The sequence below is a fragment of the Tenrec ecaudatus genome, chromosome 9 (assembly GCF_050624435.1).
Source record: "Tenrec ecaudatus isolate mTenEca1 chromosome 9, mTenEca1.hap1, whole genome shotgun sequence".
NCBI classification, from domain to species: domain Eukaryota; kingdom Metazoa; phylum Chordata; class Mammalia; order Afrosoricida; family Tenrecidae; genus Tenrec; species Tenrec ecaudatus.
In genome coordinates, this window is record NC_134538.1 from 46,920,815 (window position 1) to 46,943,612 (window position 22,798).

At 47.8% G+C, this 22,798-nt stretch overlaps 1 protein-coding gene across 3 annotated transcripts in view; it reads right to left on the reverse strand.

Moving 5' to 3' along the window:
- Window positions 1-3,135: 3,135 nt before the first annotated feature.
- Window positions 3,136-22,798, reverse strand: part of BLM (BLM RecQ like helicase) — a 123,786-nt gene continuing 104,123 nt past the window's right edge. For all 3 annotated transcript variants that reach the window (XM_075558016.1, XM_075558017.1, XM_075558015.1), the window contains 6 exons: window positions 15,937-16,084; window positions 11,946-12,145; window positions 11,110-11,302; window positions 8,748-8,870; window positions 6,496-6,691; window positions 3,136-3,471 (listed from right to left, as the gene is read on the reverse strand). In XM_075558016.1, the coding sequence (XP_075414131.1) occupies window positions 3,294-3,471; window positions 6,496-6,691; window positions 8,748-8,870; window positions 11,110-11,302; window positions 11,946-12,145; window positions 15,937-16,084 (1,038 nt within the window). In that variant the 3' untranslated portion in view covers window positions 3,136-3,293. The remainder of the gene's footprint in view (window positions 3,472-6,495; window positions 6,692-8,747; window positions 8,871-11,109; window positions 11,303-11,945; window positions 12,146-15,936; window positions 16,085-22,798) is intronic.

The window sequence follows — 22,798 nt, forward strand, 5'->3', positions numbered from 1 at the left end:
CCCCGGGTCACTGAACCTGCTGCCCCTTCCTTCACATTGGCAGGTTGCAAGGATCCAGGCCCTGCTCAGGTATGCCCAGCCTTCCTGGAGTTGTGGGTTCAAATTGGGGCTTTGTGCACCCTCATCTTGACCTTGAACAGGGACCCTGCATATACCCCAGCCACTCCAGGGTCTTTCTTCCACTCCAACAGGGAACAGTATAGTTGGAGAGCGGTGGGTGGGGAGAAGGAGGGACAGAGCTTTAGGGTAAGCAAAGTGCTTATCTGGCAGCTTGGATGCAGCCCTGGGGCCTGCTCTCCCTAAAAGGCTCTGTGAGGCCCCTCGACCTGCTGGCTGTGCTGAAGGAGACATGGCTACTGGAGACCCCACTTCTGCCCTCAAGAAAAGCCTTAGGCCTACTCAGAGGTCTCTGTGCGGCTTGAAGCCCAGGCTTAAGGGAGGGCCACAGCCCCTGCCTGCTCCCGAGCCAAGGAGCTGCTTGGAGCCAGAGTTGGGCTTGGGACTCTGGGTGTCCCCCAAGGACAGGGTGGACTTCAGGCCCCCAGCAGCTGTAGGAGGGGAGCAGCAGCAGTTTCTTAAGAGCAAGGGTGCCTGGACTACAGCCGTCACTTCCTCTTTTGGTGAAAACGGCAGTTGGCTGGCTGTGCTGGCTGGTAATTCTGCAACCTCTGTCCCCGAGGTCTGCAGCCCATGGTCCTGGGGCTCCGTGGGGTTGGTGCTGTGGGCTATTTCTGAGAACACAGGTCTGGACTCCTTACAAGCTTCTGTGGCCGTCAGGGCACTGTGCTGCCTACCACTCCCTGCCCTGGATAGCAAGCACCGATGTAGCTGCCCACCTGAGGACCATATCCTAGCTGTGTGGACTTGGGCAATTTATAGAACTTCTTTGAATCCTAGTTTCCTCATAAAAACAAACACAAGAGCTAATGCCCCGCGCCTGCCTCCTCGGGCTGGTGGTGGGCTTAAAGGGCGTCTTCCCATTACAGGAGAGTTCCTGAGCATTCATCCCTCAGCATAGAGTGAGCCCTCACTGCTCACTCCCCTCCTGGGAGGCAGTGGGGTCTCGGTCAGATGCTTGGAGGAAGTGTTTTCGGTGGGAGGGCTAGGAGTGGTGGGGGTGGGGGTGGGGTTCTTTTCCAGAACCCTGTTCCCATGGGTCTCCTTCAGGACCTTTGGAGCGTGGGGTAGTGATAGGCCCTGAGCTGGCTGCCCTGGCTGACAAGGACTTGAGCCCCTGTCTTCCCTACAGGGGACACGTGTCTTCGCAGGCCTCATCAGGGCACAGCCAGTTGTGCCTGCATCTTCGGCTGCTGGTCCAGGGACAGTCCTTGCTTTGCTGTGCTGGGGCCTACCCTGGGGTACCACTGCATCCAGGGGGTGGGGGAAGGCTGGGGGCCCAGAATGCCGCTGGTTTTGCCAAATTGGCTCCCATGGCTTAAGGACCTGAGCTGTCTCGCTCCCCCTGAGCTGGGCATAGGGTCTGGCTCGGTGACTTGAGGTTGACCTTGAGCAGGTCAGTCCTCTGTAGGCCTCAGCTCTGCTGGGGTCTGCCCCACCCCAAGACCAGAGCAGTGGCTGCAGGGATAGTCAGTGATGCTCGATGGTCTCTAGTCCCTCAGCACTTCTCCTAGGCTGCGTTACCCCAGATTGCTGGCTGCCTTCTCCTTCCTGACTTCTCACCAGAGGCTTCTTCAGACAGACTGAGCCAGTGAGGCAGGGCTTGCCAGGAGACAGCTTCTCTGAAAACGTGTTCTCTAAGTCTTGCCTGGACCAGTGAGGTTCATACTGCTCAGCCCTCAGCAGATTCTCATCTGGACAGCCCACACCTCAGGTGGCAGCTTACAGGGCAGGCAGGAAGCAGCTGTGCACCTAGGAGGCTCACACCTCAGGGTAGGCCATGATCCACCTCAATGCCCCGACCTCAGCAGGGGCCAAGACTTCTAACCAACCCACCCTCACACGCTGCCCAGGCAGGGCCTCGCTATTCCCGCGTTCCCAAGGGTGAGACACTAAGCGGGCCACTAAGGGTACTTGGAGGCAAGGAACGGAACTTCTCCAAGAACGGGGGGCCAAAATCCCAGTGTGGGGCGTTCTGGCAAAACAGTTACTGCGTGGTCTTGGAAAATACGGCCTCCCCAACGTTGAAGACTTCCTCACCAACCCACTCTCAGTGCTTGGCCATTCTCCTATTGATCCGGGATTCGGAATATTATCCAATTTGGGATAATTTGATCGGCAAAAATTGTACCTCTGTTTTAATTCGTATTTTAAATTAGAGATCAAGCACCTTTCCTATATTTGTGGACCATTTGTATTTTTGATATTTGTATTCTGCGTATTTTTTTAACAGGGAAGTCTTTTTCTTTAAGACTTGTAGGTTATCTTTGCATATTATGGACAGTAATGCTTTGCGGTATCGATTTCCCCGTCATTTGTTTTTCACTTTGCTTATGCTATTTTATACAAAGTCTTTGATTTGTAGCCATATGAACCATGGCCCCCCTGCCATCTGATAAGAGCTGGATGGTGCCTGGCTATCACTACTGACCCCTACTGAAGGCTCTGCAGGGAACCTTGATCAAGCGGTGGACAATTCAGAGCAGAATTTCAAAGCTTCACGGACTCCAGACTTTCTGGAGCCACGGAGAGTGGAGGAACCCCTGAAACGCTTATGCTGAGATAATCTTTCATCTCAAACCAAAAACACGCCCTGAGATCTTCTTAAGACCAAACTGGCTTAGCTAACTAGTGAACGATGTCTACCTAGAACATTCTGCTCTCTTAAGATCTCTCTATGAGATTTGTGACCACATCAACTCTACAGATTAGATAGAAACCCAGGGGGCATGGAGTTTCCACGGAAGGGGGAGGAACAACTCAGAAGAGGAGGGTGGGAAGGGTGCACACGTCACAGAGTCCTCAGTGGGACCGAAGTGAACATACAGAAACGGTGGTATCGGCAGAGAATTTGCAATAGCAATAAAACCCCCCAAAACAATCCTCGCGGTGTCCCCTGCGTCAGCCTTTCCTCTGGCATCCGGGCTCCATGTTGTGCCCCCACTCGCTCGGGGCTGACGCAGACCTTCCGAGAGACAACAGCCACACAGTCAAGCCTCTTCAGAGGAAAGTGTTTATTTTAAAAATGAGAACCCTCACCCCAAGCATTTATTTAAATATTAACAGACACCGGGTAAAAAAATTACGCTGGTGTAACAAGACTCACAGTTTCATAGTCACAGATGGTCTGAGGCTGACAAACAAGAAATGAATCTGTGTCCATCGAGACGTGGTCGTTAGGAAAACGCATATGAAGGCTTCAGAAATGGCCGAGTTTTAGGCTTTGGTGGCGCCATGATCCCCAGTGTCCTACTGGCTACTGAGGCCCTTTGCGCCCCAGGGCAGGCAGGACCGGAGCCAAACGTGTCCGTGGATTTTGTTTTACAGGCAGTCTTTCTGTACGTGGTGTGCGCCCTGCAATGTGACCCAGAGAAGCAAGTTACAGTGCTACATGAAAACCTCAGTGAGCACCCTTCTTTTCTGTCACCCCGGGAGGCGGCCCATCCCTTCCCTTGGTCTCACGCAGGCTTGGTGCCCTCTTGGCTTCCGCTCGCGCGAGCAAGGTCCACTCCCTTCACATCATGGCCTTCTATTATACTTGCCTTTCTAACATGTCCGAGACGGGTTCTCCCTTCTGTGACGTGGGACCAACCCAGGTGCCCTCTCTCTGTCAGCACCTCTCACGGCTTGTAACCAGGTCCCTCCAGCTGACACAGCTCCACATTCCCCGAGCTAGTCTAACCAAATGAAGGCACCTGGTGTCTAAGCCTCACACCTGGCCGGGACACCTCAGAAGTAGCCCACCTTGCCCAGTCTGGAGAAGGTGGTACAGTGGAGAGGGTGTTGTGTAGGCCCTGATTGAGCTTGTTTGGCCACTGCTGCCAGGAGGGTGGGGGGGGAGGAGCAGAGCCTCCTCTTTGTCAGCAGAGGGGAGCGCCAGCAAGGCCTGACCTGGCTCTGCCAGCAGCTCTGGTCCTCCAGGCTTGCCAGCCCCTACCACAGCCACTACCCAGTCCTTCACTCCTCCTGAGCCCTGAAGGTAACAGTTCTCCGAAAACACAAAACCAAACACACTGCCACCGGGTCCATTCAGGTTCCAGCCAGGGATGGGACAGGGGCGCACTGTCTCTGGGGATTTCCGAGACTGGAACTCTTTGCAGGAGGAGAAAGCCTCGTTTAGAACTGCAGACCTCCCTGCGGTTAGCAGCTCAACGTGTAACCCGACACCACTGGGCTCCGCACAGCCCCCAGTAAAAGCTAAGCACCTCGCTGCCCAGGCCCTCAAGTGTGCTGTGATGCTGGCAGCCACATTTCTCTGCCAAGGTCCCACAGCTGCAGGGCCTCGCGGGACGCCGCACCAGGTGAATTCCTGCTCCCACCCAGACAGTAGGGTCAGGATCTCCCGGGCAGCAGCATGCCGCCTGAGCAGATGACAATCCAGCATGGCAGGGTGAAGGGCGGGTTTTCAGTTTTAAAACTCTTGTTGCCAGGCAGTCTTAGGGCAGTCAGAGCAGAGAGGTGCCAAGGCGGCAGGAGGCAGCTCCAAACCTCCCCCTGCTGGGTTCCCGAGGAGAAATGACACCCCGAGCAAAAACCTGCCCTGAGCTTGATTTACGGAATGACTCTGCCAACAGCAGCTCCTTCCCACAGGCCATCCTTAGGACGCCCACTCACGCTGGCCACACTGGCGCATTGTGGCGGCCTCCTCAGAGGTGAGGGCAGGGCCGAGGCCTTTGGCCAGGTGCCACCTTCACTGGCTCACCGCCCCACCACTTGGCCAGGTGAGCTCCCCAGGGGGTGGGCACCTTTCCCAGTGGTTCAATGGAAATCAGGAGAGATGCTGCTTAGTCGGCTTCTATGTTTTACTTCTTAAAGGGGCCGTTCTATGGGTTTAAAAAAAAGGTTGCAAAACTTACTGATTTTAGCCAGTAGGAATTTGAAGGGGGGAAAAAGAATCCCATTTTAAGCACACCAGCTACTGAAAAACTAGCATCAGTCCGGGGACGGCATTTGGGCAAGTGTGGGCCTTACTGCTGCTTGTTTGATGTACCCATGGTGATGGACAAAGTGCTCTCTGCTTACAGGCACGGTTTGCTTTGTGCCAACCAAGTCACATGCAGACCTGTCCTCCCCCAGGACGACCATGGCCAACAGGCAAAACGGAAAGTGGTCTGTGTGGCGTGCGCGAATGTCCAGCCTGACGGTCCAGCGTAGGCAGCTCAAACAAGCTGTCCCCAGGCAGGGCCGCAGCTTCCTCCTCACAGAGCTGAGGGGGCTGGACCAGCTGCCTTGTAAGGTCTCCTTCTGTGGGGTGTGAGCTGCTGAGGAATTGAGCATGTCCCGATCCCAGGGATATGTGAAGACAATGAGATATGTTCCCGCGGAAGAACATCTGCTGGTCACTTGCGCACTAAGAAACCCACAAGATTAAACTAACATTTACAAATGCCTTCTGTACTCCGGCAGGATTAGCACATACAAGATGTTTGTTTTATGGATTTAACAAGAAAATGACAATTTGGGAATGTTTGCCCACCCTTCCCCCACAGCCACTTTTGGTTATTACCCAGAAGGAAAAGAGGTAGACAAACTGCAAAAGAAACACACAGCTTGCACGGCTCACTCAAGACTGGGTGTTTTTTCGGGTAAGCAACTCAGTTACAGCGTGCAGTTATTGGGGTCTCAGTCCCCAGGGGTGCAGAGTGGCCACAGGCCGGCCAAGCCTCCCTGACAAGGCAGAAAGCAGAGGGTGCCTTTGCAGAGGGCAGGAAACAAGGGCCTTTGAAACAGGGAATGCTGCCAACGTCATGACAGCGTTCAATGACGGTGGATGGTGGGGTGGGTGTCTCATTCTTATTGTGCAGGCAGCTCCCCAACATAGGCAGGCCTCAGCTGGGGCGTGGGGCGTGGATATAGTCCCGTACAGTGTGGCACTTCATTGGTCTTTTGCTCTTTCTGCTCTGGCGCCCTGCCCAGGGGGAGGCTACTGCCCCCAGGGTGAATGAGCAGCAGGAGGTGGCCAGGCCTCGCAGGCAGCAAGCACTGATAGAGCTACAAGAGCCACAGGGAGACAAAGGCACCTTTCCCTCGTTATGTGACTAGAGGATGGCTTACAGTGCTTCAGTGGCAACGCCTCATCAACAAAATAACCCGAGCCAACGAAGGAATGCACGAACCCCACTAAGGTCAGGTCCAAATTGGGAACGCATTTTGAAAACGAGAAAACTTTGTCGCCATCTACTTAGGAGTAGGTATTTTTCGAATCTGAGACAAACGCTCCATTTGGGATCAAACCTTAAGTCACGACTTCACTAACTGGGGTGACGATAATTTAATCCTGGCTTATTTTAACTAATAGCTGCCTCACAGCAAACCCAAGTGGTGGTGAGTTTCTAGTCTTCTTCTGCCCAGCGCTGCGAAAGACCCCGCAGAACATACCCTTTTGCCGTGGAAGCGCTGAGGCCGCTCTTCCTCCTCTTAGACCTCTGGAAGGCTGGCATCCTTTTCCTCTTTCTGGTTTGATTTGCAAAATAGTGAGAAGACACGGCTGTTTCTTCACCCAGGTCCTCAGGGGCACTTCTTCCGGAGGAGGCTCGGCTGCCGGGCAGGCTTGTCAGGCATGAGGGGTCCTCGGCTACGGAAGGGCAACAGAACAGGCATTAAGGCCAGCCGGCTGGACCCGGTACTCACAAGCTGGGTGAGGACCACACCCAGATGGTACCCTTTCTTCGAACTAGGGGCTTTCCCAGTTTCTCCTAGGATACGGATCCTGCAGTCCAGCAAGAACAGAAAGAACTACCTCCCCTTCCCGCCAAGCCCCCAAGTGTCCGTGGCAATCGACTGCCCGTGAAACGGAGCCAGAATCTCACGGGTGACACTCTGGTGAGCGGCGCCAGGGTTCCAGCACGCTGGTCTGTGTGGCCGAGTGCCCGTTCCTGCCCGGGCAGCTAATCCTGTTAGCTTCTTGAAAACTATCAAGTGGAAGGTACACGCCAGGCAACAATAATGCTACAACGTGCTGAATAAAACCAAAACCCAACGCGGGAGAAACAAACTTTGGCCCGCACCTCATCCTTCAGCAAGTTATTTAATTAGTAAACAACCATCAGGAAATTCTAGACCATATTTTCTTCTACATTAAAAACGCTTCTTTGCATAATAGTGGTGAACATTTCACACATCCTGCAGGAAACTGGTTTTATGAAAGCATACATCTGCAAAGGAGATGGTAATTTCCTAAGGTCTTTGCATCCCCAGGCACCCAAAACACATGAAACCACCTGCTGGCCACCTAGGGCCCTCCCTTTTCTGAAGAGACACTTCCTGGCAGCTCTGGTTCATCCTATGGCCTGGAAGGGCACCGAGCCCCCATCAGACACCTCTGTCCCTCCCTGTTTCCCACAAGGAGGCCTGGGCAGCTTGGGCTCTGCCAGGCGAGGCGGAGGCTTTTGGAGAAATGACAGGCCTCATTGTCCTCTCCTGTGACATGAGTGGCATAAGCATTCCGTGACAGCAAACAGGAAGGCCAGGTCGCCCAGAGTCAGAGGCACTTATCACCGCCCTCCCCCCACAACAAGTCACTGCACTCAGCCTGTGAGAAGTTCCTACCGAGAGGTGATTTCCCCTTCAAATGCATTCACAGCAAGGTTCTTAAGGGAATAATCACCACATCGGAGAATGAATGAAATCCTACTTTTCAGAATTTTGTCCCCAAACCAGACTCACGGTCAAGGAATTCATTCTGACTCGTACTGGCCCTATAGGACAGGGTGAACTGCCCCTGTAGGTCTCAGAGACTGTAACTCTTCACAGAAGTAGAAACCTTCTTCCGAAGAGCGGCTGGTGGCTTAGAACTGCTGACTTTGTGGTTAACAACCTAGCTCATAACCATTTTGTCACCAGGACACTATGCCTCCAGAATTTTGACAGTGGATAGAAAACGATTGTGGAGCAACCGGTTGAAATATATGCCCTCTCATTTCTTACCCTGATGTCTGCTGCCATTAGGCCTGCCCGGGCCCTTACAGAGGGAAGAACAACACTTTAACCTGGAGTTTCTGTGCGTCTCCATACCCGGCAGTACCCGAGAGGAGGGCACACAGCCTCTGCACTCTCATGCGCCCATGACAGCGTATCCCTGTGCCCTTCGTTTCCCTTTTCAGTGTTCTCCATAGCGTGCGTGGGGCTCATGAGGAGAGGTACGACAGGACAGAGCCCAGCGCAACCTTGGGAAATGGCTGTCAGCGATGTGTCACAGGGGTAGAATCTTGTAATGACTGGTTAGCACTCCAATGACACGCTCATTTCCCCCTAACATTTTAGACTTTTCTCTCTTAATTTTCTCTTTAGACATGCTTGTCAGATAACATGCTCTTCCTCAGATAAGGAAATGGAAGCACCGAGCACAGAGAGACGGGCACCCGGGCCTCCGGAGACTGCAGACAGCCCTCACACAGCACTGGCACTGCTGGGTCCCAAGCCCCCGAGGGCCCGTGAGCCGGTTTGGCAACGTACCCTGGGGGCCTGCACACTGACGGCCCTCTCAACGGTGCCTGGCACCCGCTGGGGGCTGCTCCGATGTGTGGGAAGTATGAACACAACTTGGAAACCACGGACTTTCCATCTCGTGCGATGCCCCGAGCAAGGGTGTGGTAAGCTTTTAGAGAGCGCGCACTTGGCTGTGTACGAACCTGGCAGTGTCCACTCCGAGTACCTCTGTAACACTGGAATCACTTCCGCACCATATTTTTCCAGTTTGTCTTCAGTCACACCGTCAATTTGAAGCAAAACCTCAGGATCAGGCGATAAAGATTCTGTGCATGGAGGTAAAATTAGGAATTTAAATGACCACCCATAGAAGACCCACGGAATTTAGGCTCATCCAGCTGCTCAGCACATGGCTGAGACGGCCACCGACTGCCCCGAGTGCTCTGAGTGGCAGCTGGTGTCGTGAGAGGGAGTAGACAGCCGTTGTAGGGGCAGCAGTGCAGAAGTCAGAGTGGGACGCGGGAGGGCTCAGGCCTGTCTCTGGCCGCAGGAGTCTACCTAGACTATTCTCTTGCGCACGGTTTCCTCTACAGAGACCTGGCTAGCTGTGGGGCAGGCCATGCTTACAGTCCCAGCCCCACCCTCTCCCTAGCACTAAGGCCACAGCTGACTTCTGCTGCATGTGGACAAAGCAGGCGTTCTGTTGTAAGTTTAACAAGTGGTAGGTGCCCGCTGCATAGGACTGGCAGTCAGCCTGCAGTCAGCCTTGCAGCTAGATAAGCCTATATATATATATATATATATATATATATATATATATATATATATATATATATATATATATATATATATAAGCCTATTTTTAAAGAGGTCTCTGATGTGCAGAAAACAGAGTGTGAGGGGGAAAGGGCACACTGGGGCCTGGTGTGAGCAAGGTCAGTGGAGATGGAGGGATGAGGCAGGTTTGGCTAGGCTCTGGATGGGCTCTGGGGGTGAGCGAGTCCCAATTTCTCCAGGTCTGGTGGATTTCAAATCTTAATCATATCTTGATTTTCATGCCATTCCTCTGTTTCGGGGAAGAAAGAGGCCTGTTTGACAGGAGGAAGCTTTCCGAAGGGAGTGAGAAGGAGAAAAGGTGGGAGAGGCAAGGAGGAACGGAGACCCTTTACGGATTTGTACTTCCCCCAGAGTGCTGTTGTAGTTGTAGCAGAGTTGCTGAACAGTGAACACGTTTACCATTTTAATGTCGGTTAAGCCACATCTAGAAGGTCAGGAGTAGCCTGGGAACACAATACTGTATCCCACCGAGTCCGAGACACACTCACTTGCTTGTGTCCTGGGGCAGCTCTACGGGGCTGTCACTGCCCGTGCGTGCGCAGACGTGGGCCCAGCTGTTAGTGCCGGCACGTCAGAGGCCTTGCAGTGTTGCAGGGTCTTCACATGCGAGTGCAACTGCCCCATGGACCGTGTGCAGAGTCTCCACTGTGACTAGCACGGGAGCGAGAACAGGGCTGTGAGCGCAAACACGCAGACAGTCACAGGGATGACACCTGGCGGCTAGAAAGACAGTGTCTATCTCTAAGGAAGTGATCACAATCCCATGGTTTCTTGAAAGCAACAGCCACATCCTTTACATGACCTAAGAACTATCTAAATCAAGTTACTTTGATATTTTATATATATACACATACAGACATGTCTGCACAGAATCACACGATAGGAATGTGTTTCTAAATAAGCCAAGAACAATTATTTCCACCAAAGCAGCGTGTCACAGTTGAATGAGCCTTTTCTTCCTCAGTTGTCCACAAAATACCAATGGCTTAAAGTAGATGGCGTCTCAGAGTTAATGACATTGTAATGAACTGTGGTGGTAGGAATGGGGATGGAAAGGAGAAGGTAGTGAATAAGAGATGCTTATGAACGAAAAACCAGGAAGGTAATGCATGAAGGTGCTTCAAAAGAGTTTGTGGAAAAATCCCACAATCTTTTTACTGCATTTTCCCATGAACAGTTTGAAGTCCCCTTGTGTAGTAATCAGTCAGCTATGTGGAACAGCTTGATTTCCTAGGGACTGCACTATTGAAATTCTGGGCTGAGCTGTCTACAGCCACGGGAGGAGCTGAGAACTGTAAGTATTTGTTACTAAAGACATAGCATGGTGCTGGACCAGTGTCTGAAGAAGCACACGACATGAGTTCTTTTCACAGGGAACCTAGTTTGCTGCTGCTGAAAACAGCTGTGCTTTACATTGCTCAACATTGTCAGGACGGTTGGCAAAGAGCAGAAAAGCATGAAGTGGCAAAATGAGCAGCATTCTGATTTTAGAGATGACAATTCTCCAAACCCTAATGTCCAGCATTCAGTGAAAGTGTAAAGTGTGCATGACGTCATTTGGGAGTAATAAGATACCAAATACGTCTTAAAGTGCATTTGATTTCAGGGATGAGTTTAACGGTTTCTTTAAGCTTTCAATGCAGAGACCGAAGACTAATAATAAAAGACATGTGCTTACGTCTTTTTAGACATAACAGGCTGACCTGTACCACGTCACGGAAGACGTACCTGCCAGCTTCTTGAGGGTGGCAGTATTAAAGATATTGAAGTAATGGACACCAAACACTTTGCCCAGAGATTTGCAGACTTCTGTAAGTTCTCCGAGACATTTCTGGACCATCTCCTCCCTCTGAGATACCTTTGCCTCGAAGGCTTTCTGCTTTTTCACAGCGCTGGACGTTTCCGTTTCCATGAAGTCGACCTTACGAGGGAGAAAGGAAGCATAAGGGTGGGTGCGTGCATTCTCGCAGCGAAACACACCTTTCTTTAATGTCGGCTTGCGTTTCTGTCTTTGCAGTTTTGCTCAGCCCAGCTTGCCTGCAAGCCTTTGGGAGCCGAGGCCACCTTTCTATTTCCAGGGCCCAACACAGAATACAGCCTCCTGATAGACATTTATTCAGTGACATTTGACAAGTTCATGATCTGATGAGCGATTGATGACCGTCACGTAGACAGGCGGCATATCACCTGGGCTGAGTTTTAACCTCGCTCTCTAAGTTAATAAAGAGCCCTGCTGGTGCAGTGGTTCTGAGTTGTGCTGTGAGCTGGAGGGTCAGCAGTTTGAAACCACCAGCTCTTCTGAGGGAGAAAGATGGAGCTTTCTATTCCCACGAACAGAGATAGTCTCGGGAACTCACAGGGGCAGTTCTACTCTACCCTACAGAGCCACTCTGAGCTGACGTCAACTTGATGGCAGTGAATAAAACATAATATGTTCCTGTTTGGCAGTGTAGACAAGATTCCACATCCACAGGTTTTGGAAGATGTACTAGAAGTTACAGTAACGTGTATCAATCTACTCATTGTGAGATAACAGAGTAAAATAAACATTCCAAGTGTCGTACCTGTAAGCGCCCATTCAGTACAGTTTGGGCGTTCGCTCCGGGCATCACATAGGCTATTGCTTGGTCGTTGGCATTGATATATAATTCCTCATCCAAAATCTTGTCAAGTATCAGCTTTTTAAAAAGCCGCTCAGCATTGTGTCTTGAATAAGCGGCCCCCTTTCCAAATATCCCCGACTGAATTTTTGCACTCTTACTCCCTGAGGAGAAGACGTAAGTAGGTAAGTAAGAGGTTAGACAGCAGACGCAGGTGCATCAGCACCCTCACACAGAGGCGGGTGATTGAGAGACAAGCCTGGATTATTAGGAAGGGAGAGTATGTTCTACAGGGAACCCAGGGCCAAGGGCTGAATGGAGCTCCTGAAATGAGAAGAGCCGGATGGAGCTGGAAAACATCCGTGCTTCTCTGTACAAAGTTTCCTCCACTTTTAAGTGGTATGCGTTGACCCCAAATGGCGACAAAATAGTTTATCATTTAAAGTCACATTCCCAGTTTCTGAAATCATTGAAAGAGTATATAGAAACGATGCTAGTTATGGATCCTGTGAGCTATAGCTCTGCATTAATAATCTAGTTACAGAAAATTTGGGAGCCAATTTTATAAAACTACTATCTTTGGTCCTATTGTTTGCTATAATCAAAATATGTAAGTAAGTCTCCACTTTTTGTTACCCTCACTAATGAAATCCATACAAATTGTAAAACAGCTTAAGCCACGCACCCACAAGCTCCTCCGGGCAGGGGAGTGGAGGTGGGGGCAGGCAACATGACAGGGGTGCACACACTTCCCTCACTTCCCTGCAGCCGAGCTTCCACGGGGGCCAGATCCTCCAGATCCTCCCCTGCTCCCCATGCAAGCTGCTGCAGTTACTGAAGTCGTCATCATCAACGCAATTTTATGATAACAATTCACTTAAGAAGCCTGAGACATTGATTATAATAAAAATTAGCTGTTACTTTATAAAGCTTCAGCTCTAATTTAGGAGTCCCAAAATAATGACATTATTGCAAATTTTATGGCTTCTGGCCACACTGGCTGAATTATTCCAGTGTTGCCTTCTTCAAGTGATTTGTATTCCTGAAACGTCACGTTACAGAATAGCGGGGCTGCTTCGGGGCTGGCGGGCTGGCAACGTGGGCCAACACTACTGTGGAGGCTGCTAACGCTGCGGGAGTAAAGACCATCTTCTGAGAAACACCTGGGAAACAACAAGAACGTGAAAAACAGCAGAAAAGCGCGTGTGATCAAGTAATCCTTCAGGTAATCTCTACATCGGGGATGAAGCCAGAGGCTTACTTGAAAGGGCATTTACTGCAGTATTGTTATAACATAAAAATATGCCCTGAAACAGGAACTACTAAAACATATCTACTTCATCAATACAAAACAAAAATCATTAAAAATGATGCTTTAGAAGGAATTAAACCATCAGAAAATGCTCCCAGTGTAAATCATGCCTATCATGTACATTGTTGGAAGGGGGTTGTCAATTCAGTTTCTGAGATACTGTAATAAGTATGTGATGGTGAGAAAGCCCGACCCAAGTCTGGGTATTTTCAGTCACCTGCTGTGGAGGCAAAGGCCGGAGTCAGCCAGACTGCTGCGGAACGGATGCATTTGGATTATTACCGTGTTGTCAGAGAAAGAATAAACAAACCTGTCTCGAAAGAAGTTGTACTATTTTTTTTCGGTTGTTGTAAAGATAAATATCACACAACTTTTCCCAACTCAACATTATTAGAGGTGTATTGTCTTTTGAAGGTAAACAAGCGTCATCTAGCTGAGAAGCAACAAAGCCCACATGCAAGAAGCACACCAGCATGTGCGATCACGAGGTGTGGAAGGGATCAGGTATCAGGCAGCATCAGAACAAAAAATCATATCATTGTGAATGACGCAGAGTGCGGAGTGGAGACCCAAAGCCCATCTGTAGGCAATTGGACATCCCCTTATGGAAGGGTTACAGGGAGGAGATGGGCCAGTCAGGGTGCAGTGCAGCAACGATGAAACATACAACTTTCCTCTAGTTCCTAAATGCTTCCTCCCCACACACTATCATGATCCCAATTGTACTTTACAAATCTGGCTAGACCAGAGGATGGACACTGGTACAGATAGGAACTAGAAACAGGGAAGCCAGGGTGGATGATCCCTTCAGGACCAGTGGTGAGAGTGTCTATACCGGGAGGGTGGAGGGAGGGTGAGGTGGAAAGGGGGAACCGATTACAAAGATCTACATGTGACCTCCTCCCTGGGGGATGGACAACAGAAAAGTAGGTGAAGGGAGATGTTGGGCAGTGTAAGATAAGTCAAAATAATAATTTATAAATTATCAAAGGTTTGTGAGGGAGGGGAGAGCGGGGAGGGAGGGGAAAAAATGAGGAGCTGATGCCAGGGGCTTAAGTGAAGAGCAAATGTTTTGAGGATGAGGGCAATGAATGTACAAATGTGCTTTACACAATGATATATGTATGGATTGTGATAAGAGACCCTAATAAAGCTCCTAATGGATTGTATGAGCCCCTAATAAAATGATTAAAAAATAAAAAATAGTAATAATAAAAAAGGATTTTCAAGTGTTATTTAGATCTTTTCCTTCACTCTAACATGCCATCATTACTTAAGGAATACAGTGTTTTAAATCTCTAAGCTTTTGCAAATTTATGAAATTTACCTTAATTACCATACATACTCATGTATAGGTAGTTTTTCAGTACATTTTTAGTGCAGTTTTTGTGGTAAAATTAGGTTCCTCGGCTGATATTTGGATCAGTTTACACTTGAGTGTATATGTCACAGGGATGAATATTCTACTTCATTTGACCTTTCTCTTGATTGCCCTTCAGACACTCGGTCACATTTTTCAGGTGGGCTCCTCTATTGTTTTATAGCTAGGCCTATTGGCGCCCTACGTCTGCCCAGAATAGAGATAATCAGTGAGGAGCTTTTGCACTAGGGCAGGTAGGTAGGACCAGACTTCAGACTGGGCAGTCTCCAAAGGTCAGCACAGGGGCTCTGGCCGAGAACTCGGCTGCCCCTGAGGTTCCCAGGGAGTTACTTTACTTTTGTTTTAACAATTAATTCTAGGCTTTCTTTGCATAAGGGTTTGGGAGATGAGGCAAGGGAGGTACTTGCTGCAGTTCTTTAAACGTCCCTCTTCCTGTTTTGGGCTTCCACTCCCACCCTCTGTGCTTGCTGACTTCTGGCATGACGCCGAGGGAATGGGCTCTGCTGGCTGACGTCCCCTCCTTACTATCACACTTCTCGACATTTATTTTGGGCAGTGGTTTTACTCTATTTTCATTTGTCAGCAGGCTTCCACCCATTTCCTACAGATTAAGAGAAAAGGAAAAAAGATCCCTGATAATAATTACAAGGGACGCAGATGTTGGCCATTTGAGCCCCTCCAGTGGCCCTGCATGAGAATGGTCAGGCAGTCTGCTGCCCCAAGATCCCTCTTGAAAACCCTACCGAGCTGTCTTCCGCTATCGCACGGGGTCAGTGTTGTGCTAGCTGGTCTCAACAGCACCCAGCAGCAAGCATGAGCTGATGGTGGCCTCTCTTCTCGGCTCTATGCTGCCATGCATGTCATCCTGGTTTCCTGCTTACTGGGATGTCACAGGGTCTCGCGGAGAAAAGAAGCTGGATGGGTGCACTCAGGCTGACATCTTGAACTGGCAGTCAGTCCACAAGTAGCTTTTCCAAACAAGCTACATTCTGCCCACTCATGTGAAATAATATGTGCTTTAATCTTTTTGAGTGTGAAAATTTCTCATCTCAGTGATTTAGGTCAATTTTATAAAATAAGTAGCATAATTAATAGAAATGGATTTCTTTTGTTACATAAAAAGATTTATCTGAAACTTTTAAGTTTAAAATTCTGTAAGAAATAGACAAGAGATTTTTTTTCCTGCTGTACGTGTAGTGAATTATTTAGATGTTCAATTTCACTTAACGTAACTAACAAAAAAAGCAAAACAGATGACTTACCCAGGAAAATGTCAACCAGCATATTCATAGTAAACCTTCCAGAAGGACCTGCATGCTTTACACTTCTCACTCCTTGTGATGAATTATGTTCTTGAACAAATCTCACGATATTTTTCACATCATCAGTCACATCTCTTGTCTTAAAATTCTATCAACAGAAAGATATTACCAACAGTTATAATGAAGACAATACCTGGATTTCTAGAGCTTATTTTAACTGCAGCAGTCTTATAATAAACCGTCTATGAGCTGAAACATCAAGTAGCTGTGAGTTCAAATGAAGTGGTCCTTAAAACATATCCAGAATCTGTACACTGGTACAGATAGGAACCGGAAACCTAGGGAACCCAGAGCGATGATCCCTTCAGGACCAGTGCTGAGAGTGGCAGTACCAGGAACGGGGAGGGAGAGTGGGGAAGAGAGGGGCAACCGATTACAAGGATCTACATAGAACCCTTTCCCTGGGGGGCAGACAACAGGAAAGTGGGTGAAGGGAGACATCAGACAGTATAAGACATGACAAAATAATAATGTATAAGTTTTCAAGGGTTCATGAGGGGGAGGTGGGAAGGGAGGGGGAAAATGATGAGCTAATACCAAGGTCTCAAATAGAAAGCAAATGTTTTGAGAATGATGAGGGCAACAAATGCAAATGTGCTTGACACAATGGACGTATGCATGGATTGTCCTAAGAGTTGTACAAGCCCCCAATAAAACGATTAAAAAAAAGTATATCCAGAATCTGACAACCTCACCATCTTTACCACTACCAAACTGCTCAGAGATCATTAGGGTCCCTAACAGATGTTTCTCCATCTACTCTTGACCCTTTCCAGTGCATTCTCTGACATTGACACCCTTTTCAGAACTAAGTTCACATCCCTCCTGTAAAACTCCATAGTTCACTCAGAGTCAGAGTGAAAGTCCGTACAACAGCCTACAAGGGCCACCTCTTGGGCAGTCTATCTGCTCAGTGACGTGGGCTTTCCTCTAATGTACCAGCATGTCCCCACCTCAAGGCCAACACTTCTGCCAGGAATACCCTTCCCTTGAGAGTTTCTGGCGAACCCCTTCCCCCTTTCCCCAGTCTCTGTTCACACCTCACCTTCTTAACCAGACTTCTTGGACCATTTTATGAGGGGCTTCAAAAAGTACATGGACAATGGATTGAAAAGATAATGGAATTTTTCCACGAACTTTTTGAAGCCTGTAACTAACACTGTATCCTGCACCCCTCGCAGTCATCCCGTCTCCTTTTCGGTTGAACTCTTCTTTCCCCACAATTTTTCTCTTAAGATGCGTGTGCTCTACTTCTGTATTCTTGTTGGGATCTGTCTCCCGTGGCTAGAAGGTAAGCCCCCAAAGGGCAGTTACCTTGAATTCTTTTGCTCAGGGATGTAGCCCAAGCTCCTAGAACAGCACCCCTTACAGAGTAGATGCTCACAGAACACACGTGGGAGGAGTGAAGTAATGAACAATGCACAGGGCGGGGAAAGGCGGTGGAGGATGGCCGGGACCTGCAGATGCGGTGTCAAAGGAGAGCCCCCTCTGCTCTTGTGAGCACTGCAGGCTCCTGTGGCTGCAAACAGTACACACTTGCACAAATACATAGATGAGGGTGAGTAAACAAGTACTGCGAATGGGTTTATTCTAAGCAAACGTGTCCAAACATGTCTCTGTGAGCTGTGGACAGCTGCAGACAAGTTCCCATGCATTTGCCTTGGTCTCATGAGGGTACCTTCCACAACAGGGATTCTTATTGCCATGGGGAAAGAACCAACAATTCTGAGGTCAGGGCTGATACTAAAATTTTAACAACTCAAGTAGACATCTTCGCAGGCCACTGAAACTTGGCAACAAGTTTATGGGAGCACAGCCCCATATTAAACAAGTTTGTAGATGGACTAACACAAGTTTTCAGTGCTTTAAGGAAGACCTCAGAGAAGAGCCAAGACTGTCAGCCTCATGAACAGAAGAAACCATGGTTCAAGTCCAGAAAGTAGCAGGAGACGAATATAGATGCGATGGCTGCTGACCCTGGGATCTCACAGGGTTCGGCATCTTCAATCATCCGTGGACACTCGGGCCGAGCCAGGTCCTGGCCTGAGGGGTGCCAACAATGCCGAGTGCTGAGCTGGCCCAGAGAGCTCATCTTCGCATTGGTCTTTCTAGCATGGATGAAGCGAACGGAGAGCATTTTATGGCAGGAATTACAACCAGGGACAAACTTTGGACACACCAATATGATCTGGAGAGCAACCACAAGAGTGGCTTCCGAAGGGATCTGTTGCGCTTGTGAAGCTTGATGTGAAGAGGTCAACTCAGAAGGCTGTTGTTAGGTGCCCTTCAGCTGTTCTGACCCATAGCGACCCCATGCACAAGAGAACACAACACTACACATTCCTGGGACATCCTTACAACTGTTCCTATGTCTGAGCCCATTGCTGCAGCCTTGATGTCAATTAATCTCGTTGAAGGCCTTCCTCACTTTGGCTGCCCCTCCACTTGATCAAGCACTGAGGTCTTTCTCCAGGGACTGGCCTCTCCCCACCATATACCTACAATATGTAAGACAGAGTCTTGCCGTCCTTGCCTCCAAACAGCACTCTGGCTATATTTCTTCTAAGACAGACTGGTGTGTCCTTTCAGCAGCCCACGGTACTTTTGATATTCTTCTCCAGCACCACAATTCAATTCATCGATCTTTCTTCGGTCTTCCTTATTCAATGTCCAACTTTCATATGCATATGAGGCGATTGAAAATACCATGGTAGAAGCATTACTGAAACTCTATGAAGGCTGAACATGATAGTGGGACAAGAGGAAAGTAAAAAGAAATAGAGGAAAGAAGCAGGAGGTAAAGGACATTTATAGAGGTCTAAATACAGATATGTACCTGGTTATATATAATAACAGGGAAACAGATTTATGTATACATATTTACAAGTATTAAGGTAGCAGACAGACACTGAGCCTCTACTCAAGTACTCCCTCACTGCCAGAACACTTTGTTCTAATAACCCGGTATTCTGTGATGCTCACCTTCCTGACACCATCGCCAAAGACAAACGGGTGCATAAGCAAATGTGGTGAAGAAAGCTAATGATGTATGGCAATCAAGATATAGCGTCGGGGGTCTTAAAGGCTTGAAGGTAAGCAAGCAGCCATGTAGCTGAGGAGCAACGAAGCCCACATGCAAGAAGCACACCAGCCTGTGCGATGATGAAGTGTCTACAGGATCAAGTATCAGGCATCAAAGAACAAAAAATCATATCATTGTGAATGAGGGGGAGTGAGGAGTGGAGACCCAAAGCCCATCTGTAGACAATTGGACATCCCCTTACAGAAGGGTCACAAGGAAGAGACAAGCTAATCAGAGTGCAGTTACAGCACCGATGTAACACAACTTTCCTCTAGTTCTTTAATGCTTCCTTCCCCCCACTATCATGATGCCAATTCTACCTTACAAATCCAGCTAGACCAGAGCATGTACGTGGGTACAGATAAGAGCTCATAACCCATGGAATCCAGGACAGATAAACCCCTCAAGACCAATAATGATCCTGGGGGAATGGGCAACAGAAAAGTGGGTGAAGGGAAACATCATGCAATGTAAGGCATGAAAAAAATTATAAATTATCAAGGGTTAGGGAGCGAGGGTGGGAAAGGGAGGGGAAAAACGAGGAACAGATACCAAGGCCTCAAGTAGAAAGCAAATGTTTTGCAAATGATGATGGCAACAAATGTGCTGACACAATGGATATATGTATGGATTATGATATGAGTTGTACGAGTCCCCAATAAAATGATTAAAAAACAACACTGAAGATAAGAATGAAGTTTTAAATATTAATGAAAAAATAGTAGTACCTGACAAAATCAATAAAACTGTTATTTAAAAAAACAAACCAAACCAATAATGAAAGTAGTAGGGGCAGAAAGCGGGAACCAATCACAATGATCTACATATAATGTCCTTCCAGGGGGTCAGACGTCGGTGAAGGGACACATCAGACAGTGTAATAACACATGGGGGCCGGGGGAATTATCAAGAGTTCATGAGGGTGAGAGGGTGGGGAGGAGGAAAATGAGCTGATACCAAGGGCTCAAGTAGAAAGAAAATGTTTTTGAAAATGATGGCATCGTATGTACAAATGTGCTTAACACAATGGAGGTATGGACTGTGATAAGAGCTGTAAGAGGCCCCAATAAAATTATTTCACAAAAAGAAAAAAGAAAATATCCTGGCTTGAATCAGGCACACCTTAGTCTTCAAAGTAACACCCTTGCTTTTCAACACTCTGGAGCAGTCTTGTGCAGCAGATGTGTCTCATAAAATTTATCTTTTGGTCTCTTCACTGCTGCCTACATGCGCAATGATTATAGATCCACGCAAGACAAAAATCCCTGACAACTTCAACCCTTTCTCCACGTGTCATGATGTTACCTACTGGTCCAGGTGTGAGGATATAGGTCTTCTTGATATTGAGTTGTGATCCACACTGAAGGCTGCAATTCATGGTCTTCATCAGCAAGTGTTTCAAGTCCTCCTCACTTTCTGCAAGCCAGATTGTGTCATCTGTATATCTCAGTATATTAATAAGTCTTCCTCCAATCCTGATGCTATTGTCCAGGGCTCCTCAAACTTTTTAAACGGGGCCAGTTCACTGTCCCTCAGACCCGATAGAGGGCTGGACTATAGTTTTTAAAAAAACTATAAACAAATTCCCATGCACACTGCACATATCTTATTTTGAAGTGAAAAAGAAAATGGGGCAAAAACACCTGGTGGCCTGGATAAATATCCTCGGCGGGCCGCATGTGGTCCGCGGGCTGTAATTTGAGGACCCCTGCTAGTTTTTTAAAAATAGTTCAGCTTCTCGGATTATTTCCTCAATATAGAGATGGAACAAGTGTGGTAAGAAGATACAGCCTTATTGCACACCTTTCTGATTTTATACCTGCATCATCCCTGTTCTCTTCCAACTGCCTCTTTCTTGATCTACGTACAAGTCCTGTAGGAGCACAATGACGTGTTCTGGAATTCCCATTCTTCTCATAGTTTACTATGATCCACACAGTTGAACGCCTTGGCATAGTCAATAAAACACAAGTAAACACCTTTCTGAATCGGGCCTGAACTTCTGGCAGTTCCTCGTCAATGTACTACAACCGTGTTGGATGATCTTCAGCAAAATTTTACTTGTGTGCGTTATGAATGATATACTCAGAAAGTTATAAACGTATAATCTTGATAGACTGCCTCAAAGGACACAGAACAATCACGAGAGCTTGTTATAAAGAAATTTAAGAAAATGAAAAACTGCACTGGTGAGAAAAAGGCCAGAAAACTGTGCTGAGGAATTCTTTTTTATCGTGACAATGCATTTGCTCACTCTTTGAGTGCAGCGAGGACTGTCCTGCGAGCATTTCCCTGTAAGTCTTACTCCAGCCATTCTACACCCGACAGCGCCTCTTCAGGTTTCTTTTCCTTCCTCAAACTCAAGGCACATCTCAAAGCGTCACAATGGGAGTTCCTTTAGGATGTCAAAAGTGTAGTTTTGATTTGGTATAAATCTTTTTTTTTCTTTCTATTTTTTGGTATAAATCTTAAGACTAAAACAAAACAAAACAAACTTAAGAATGGAGGAATCATCAGGAAAGGGAGAGACCAAAATACCACTTCCACAAGTGTATAGACTTAGACGGAAACAATAGCGCGGGCGCACACACACACACACACACACACACACACACACACACACAATTTTGTAGCAATCGGTTTTGATTTATCTTCATATATCTCTCACCCCTCTAGTCTACAAGGGGGTATTCAAAAATACCCAGAAAAAAGCTGTGCTGAGTGGCGCTTTTGTAGTACACAATCGACCAACTTGTTCTGAGTTAGTGCACCCAGTGGCGTCACCTGGGAAGGTTCTCTCTGGTCACAGTGAATTTTTTTGTAAAAGCAGTTTCACTCAAACCTCTTAAAAAAAATTTTTTTTTTTTAATGATGGCCAGTTTAAGAGAATACATGGGACTGTGAAATTTTGTTTCCTGTTGAGGAAATGCTGCAGAAACTGTTGTGATGTTAAACACAGCTTACAAGGACAGTGATGTCAGAAAAACCTAAGTGTACAAGTGGTTTTCTGATTTCAAAAAAGGTGAAATGTCAACTGATGACAAACCTTTTTCTGGATGTCCATCAACTTCCTGAACAGACGAAAATGTCGACTTGTAGTGCATTTGGAGTTTGTTCCAAAAGTCAGACCGTTAGTCAAGCTTTCTACTTAGAAGTTCTGGAAAGATTGGATAACAATGTGCGACAAAAAAGGCATGATTTGTGGCAGACGGGACTGGTTTTGCCACCACGATAATGCACCTGCTCACACAGCCATCTCAGATAGCCAGTTTTTGGCAAAAACCAGCATGCTTCTCTTGCCCCTCGCACTTTACTCATCTGATCTCAATGGCACGACTTCTTTTTGTTTCCGCGAATGAAGAGGCGCATGAAAGGCCATCAATGTGACAACACAGAAGGAGTGAAGGAAAAAAACGAGGGAGGTGCTGTCCGCCATCCAAACAGATGAATTTGAAAAATGTTTCCATGAATGGAATCGCAGATTTGACAAACATATGAAGTATAATGGAGAGTACTTTGCCGATAAGGTTGTTTTGTAAAAAAATGTACATACGTAGCTTGTGGGAAGGGGATTCCATTTTTGGGGGGGCACCCCCTCATATTAAGTGGTTTGCATCATGTTCATTTGTAAATCCCTGGCATCTGTTACAGAACTTAATATTAATTATATCAAAATAATTAATATTCGATTTCCAAGCCTATAAAATGTGCATAGTGCTT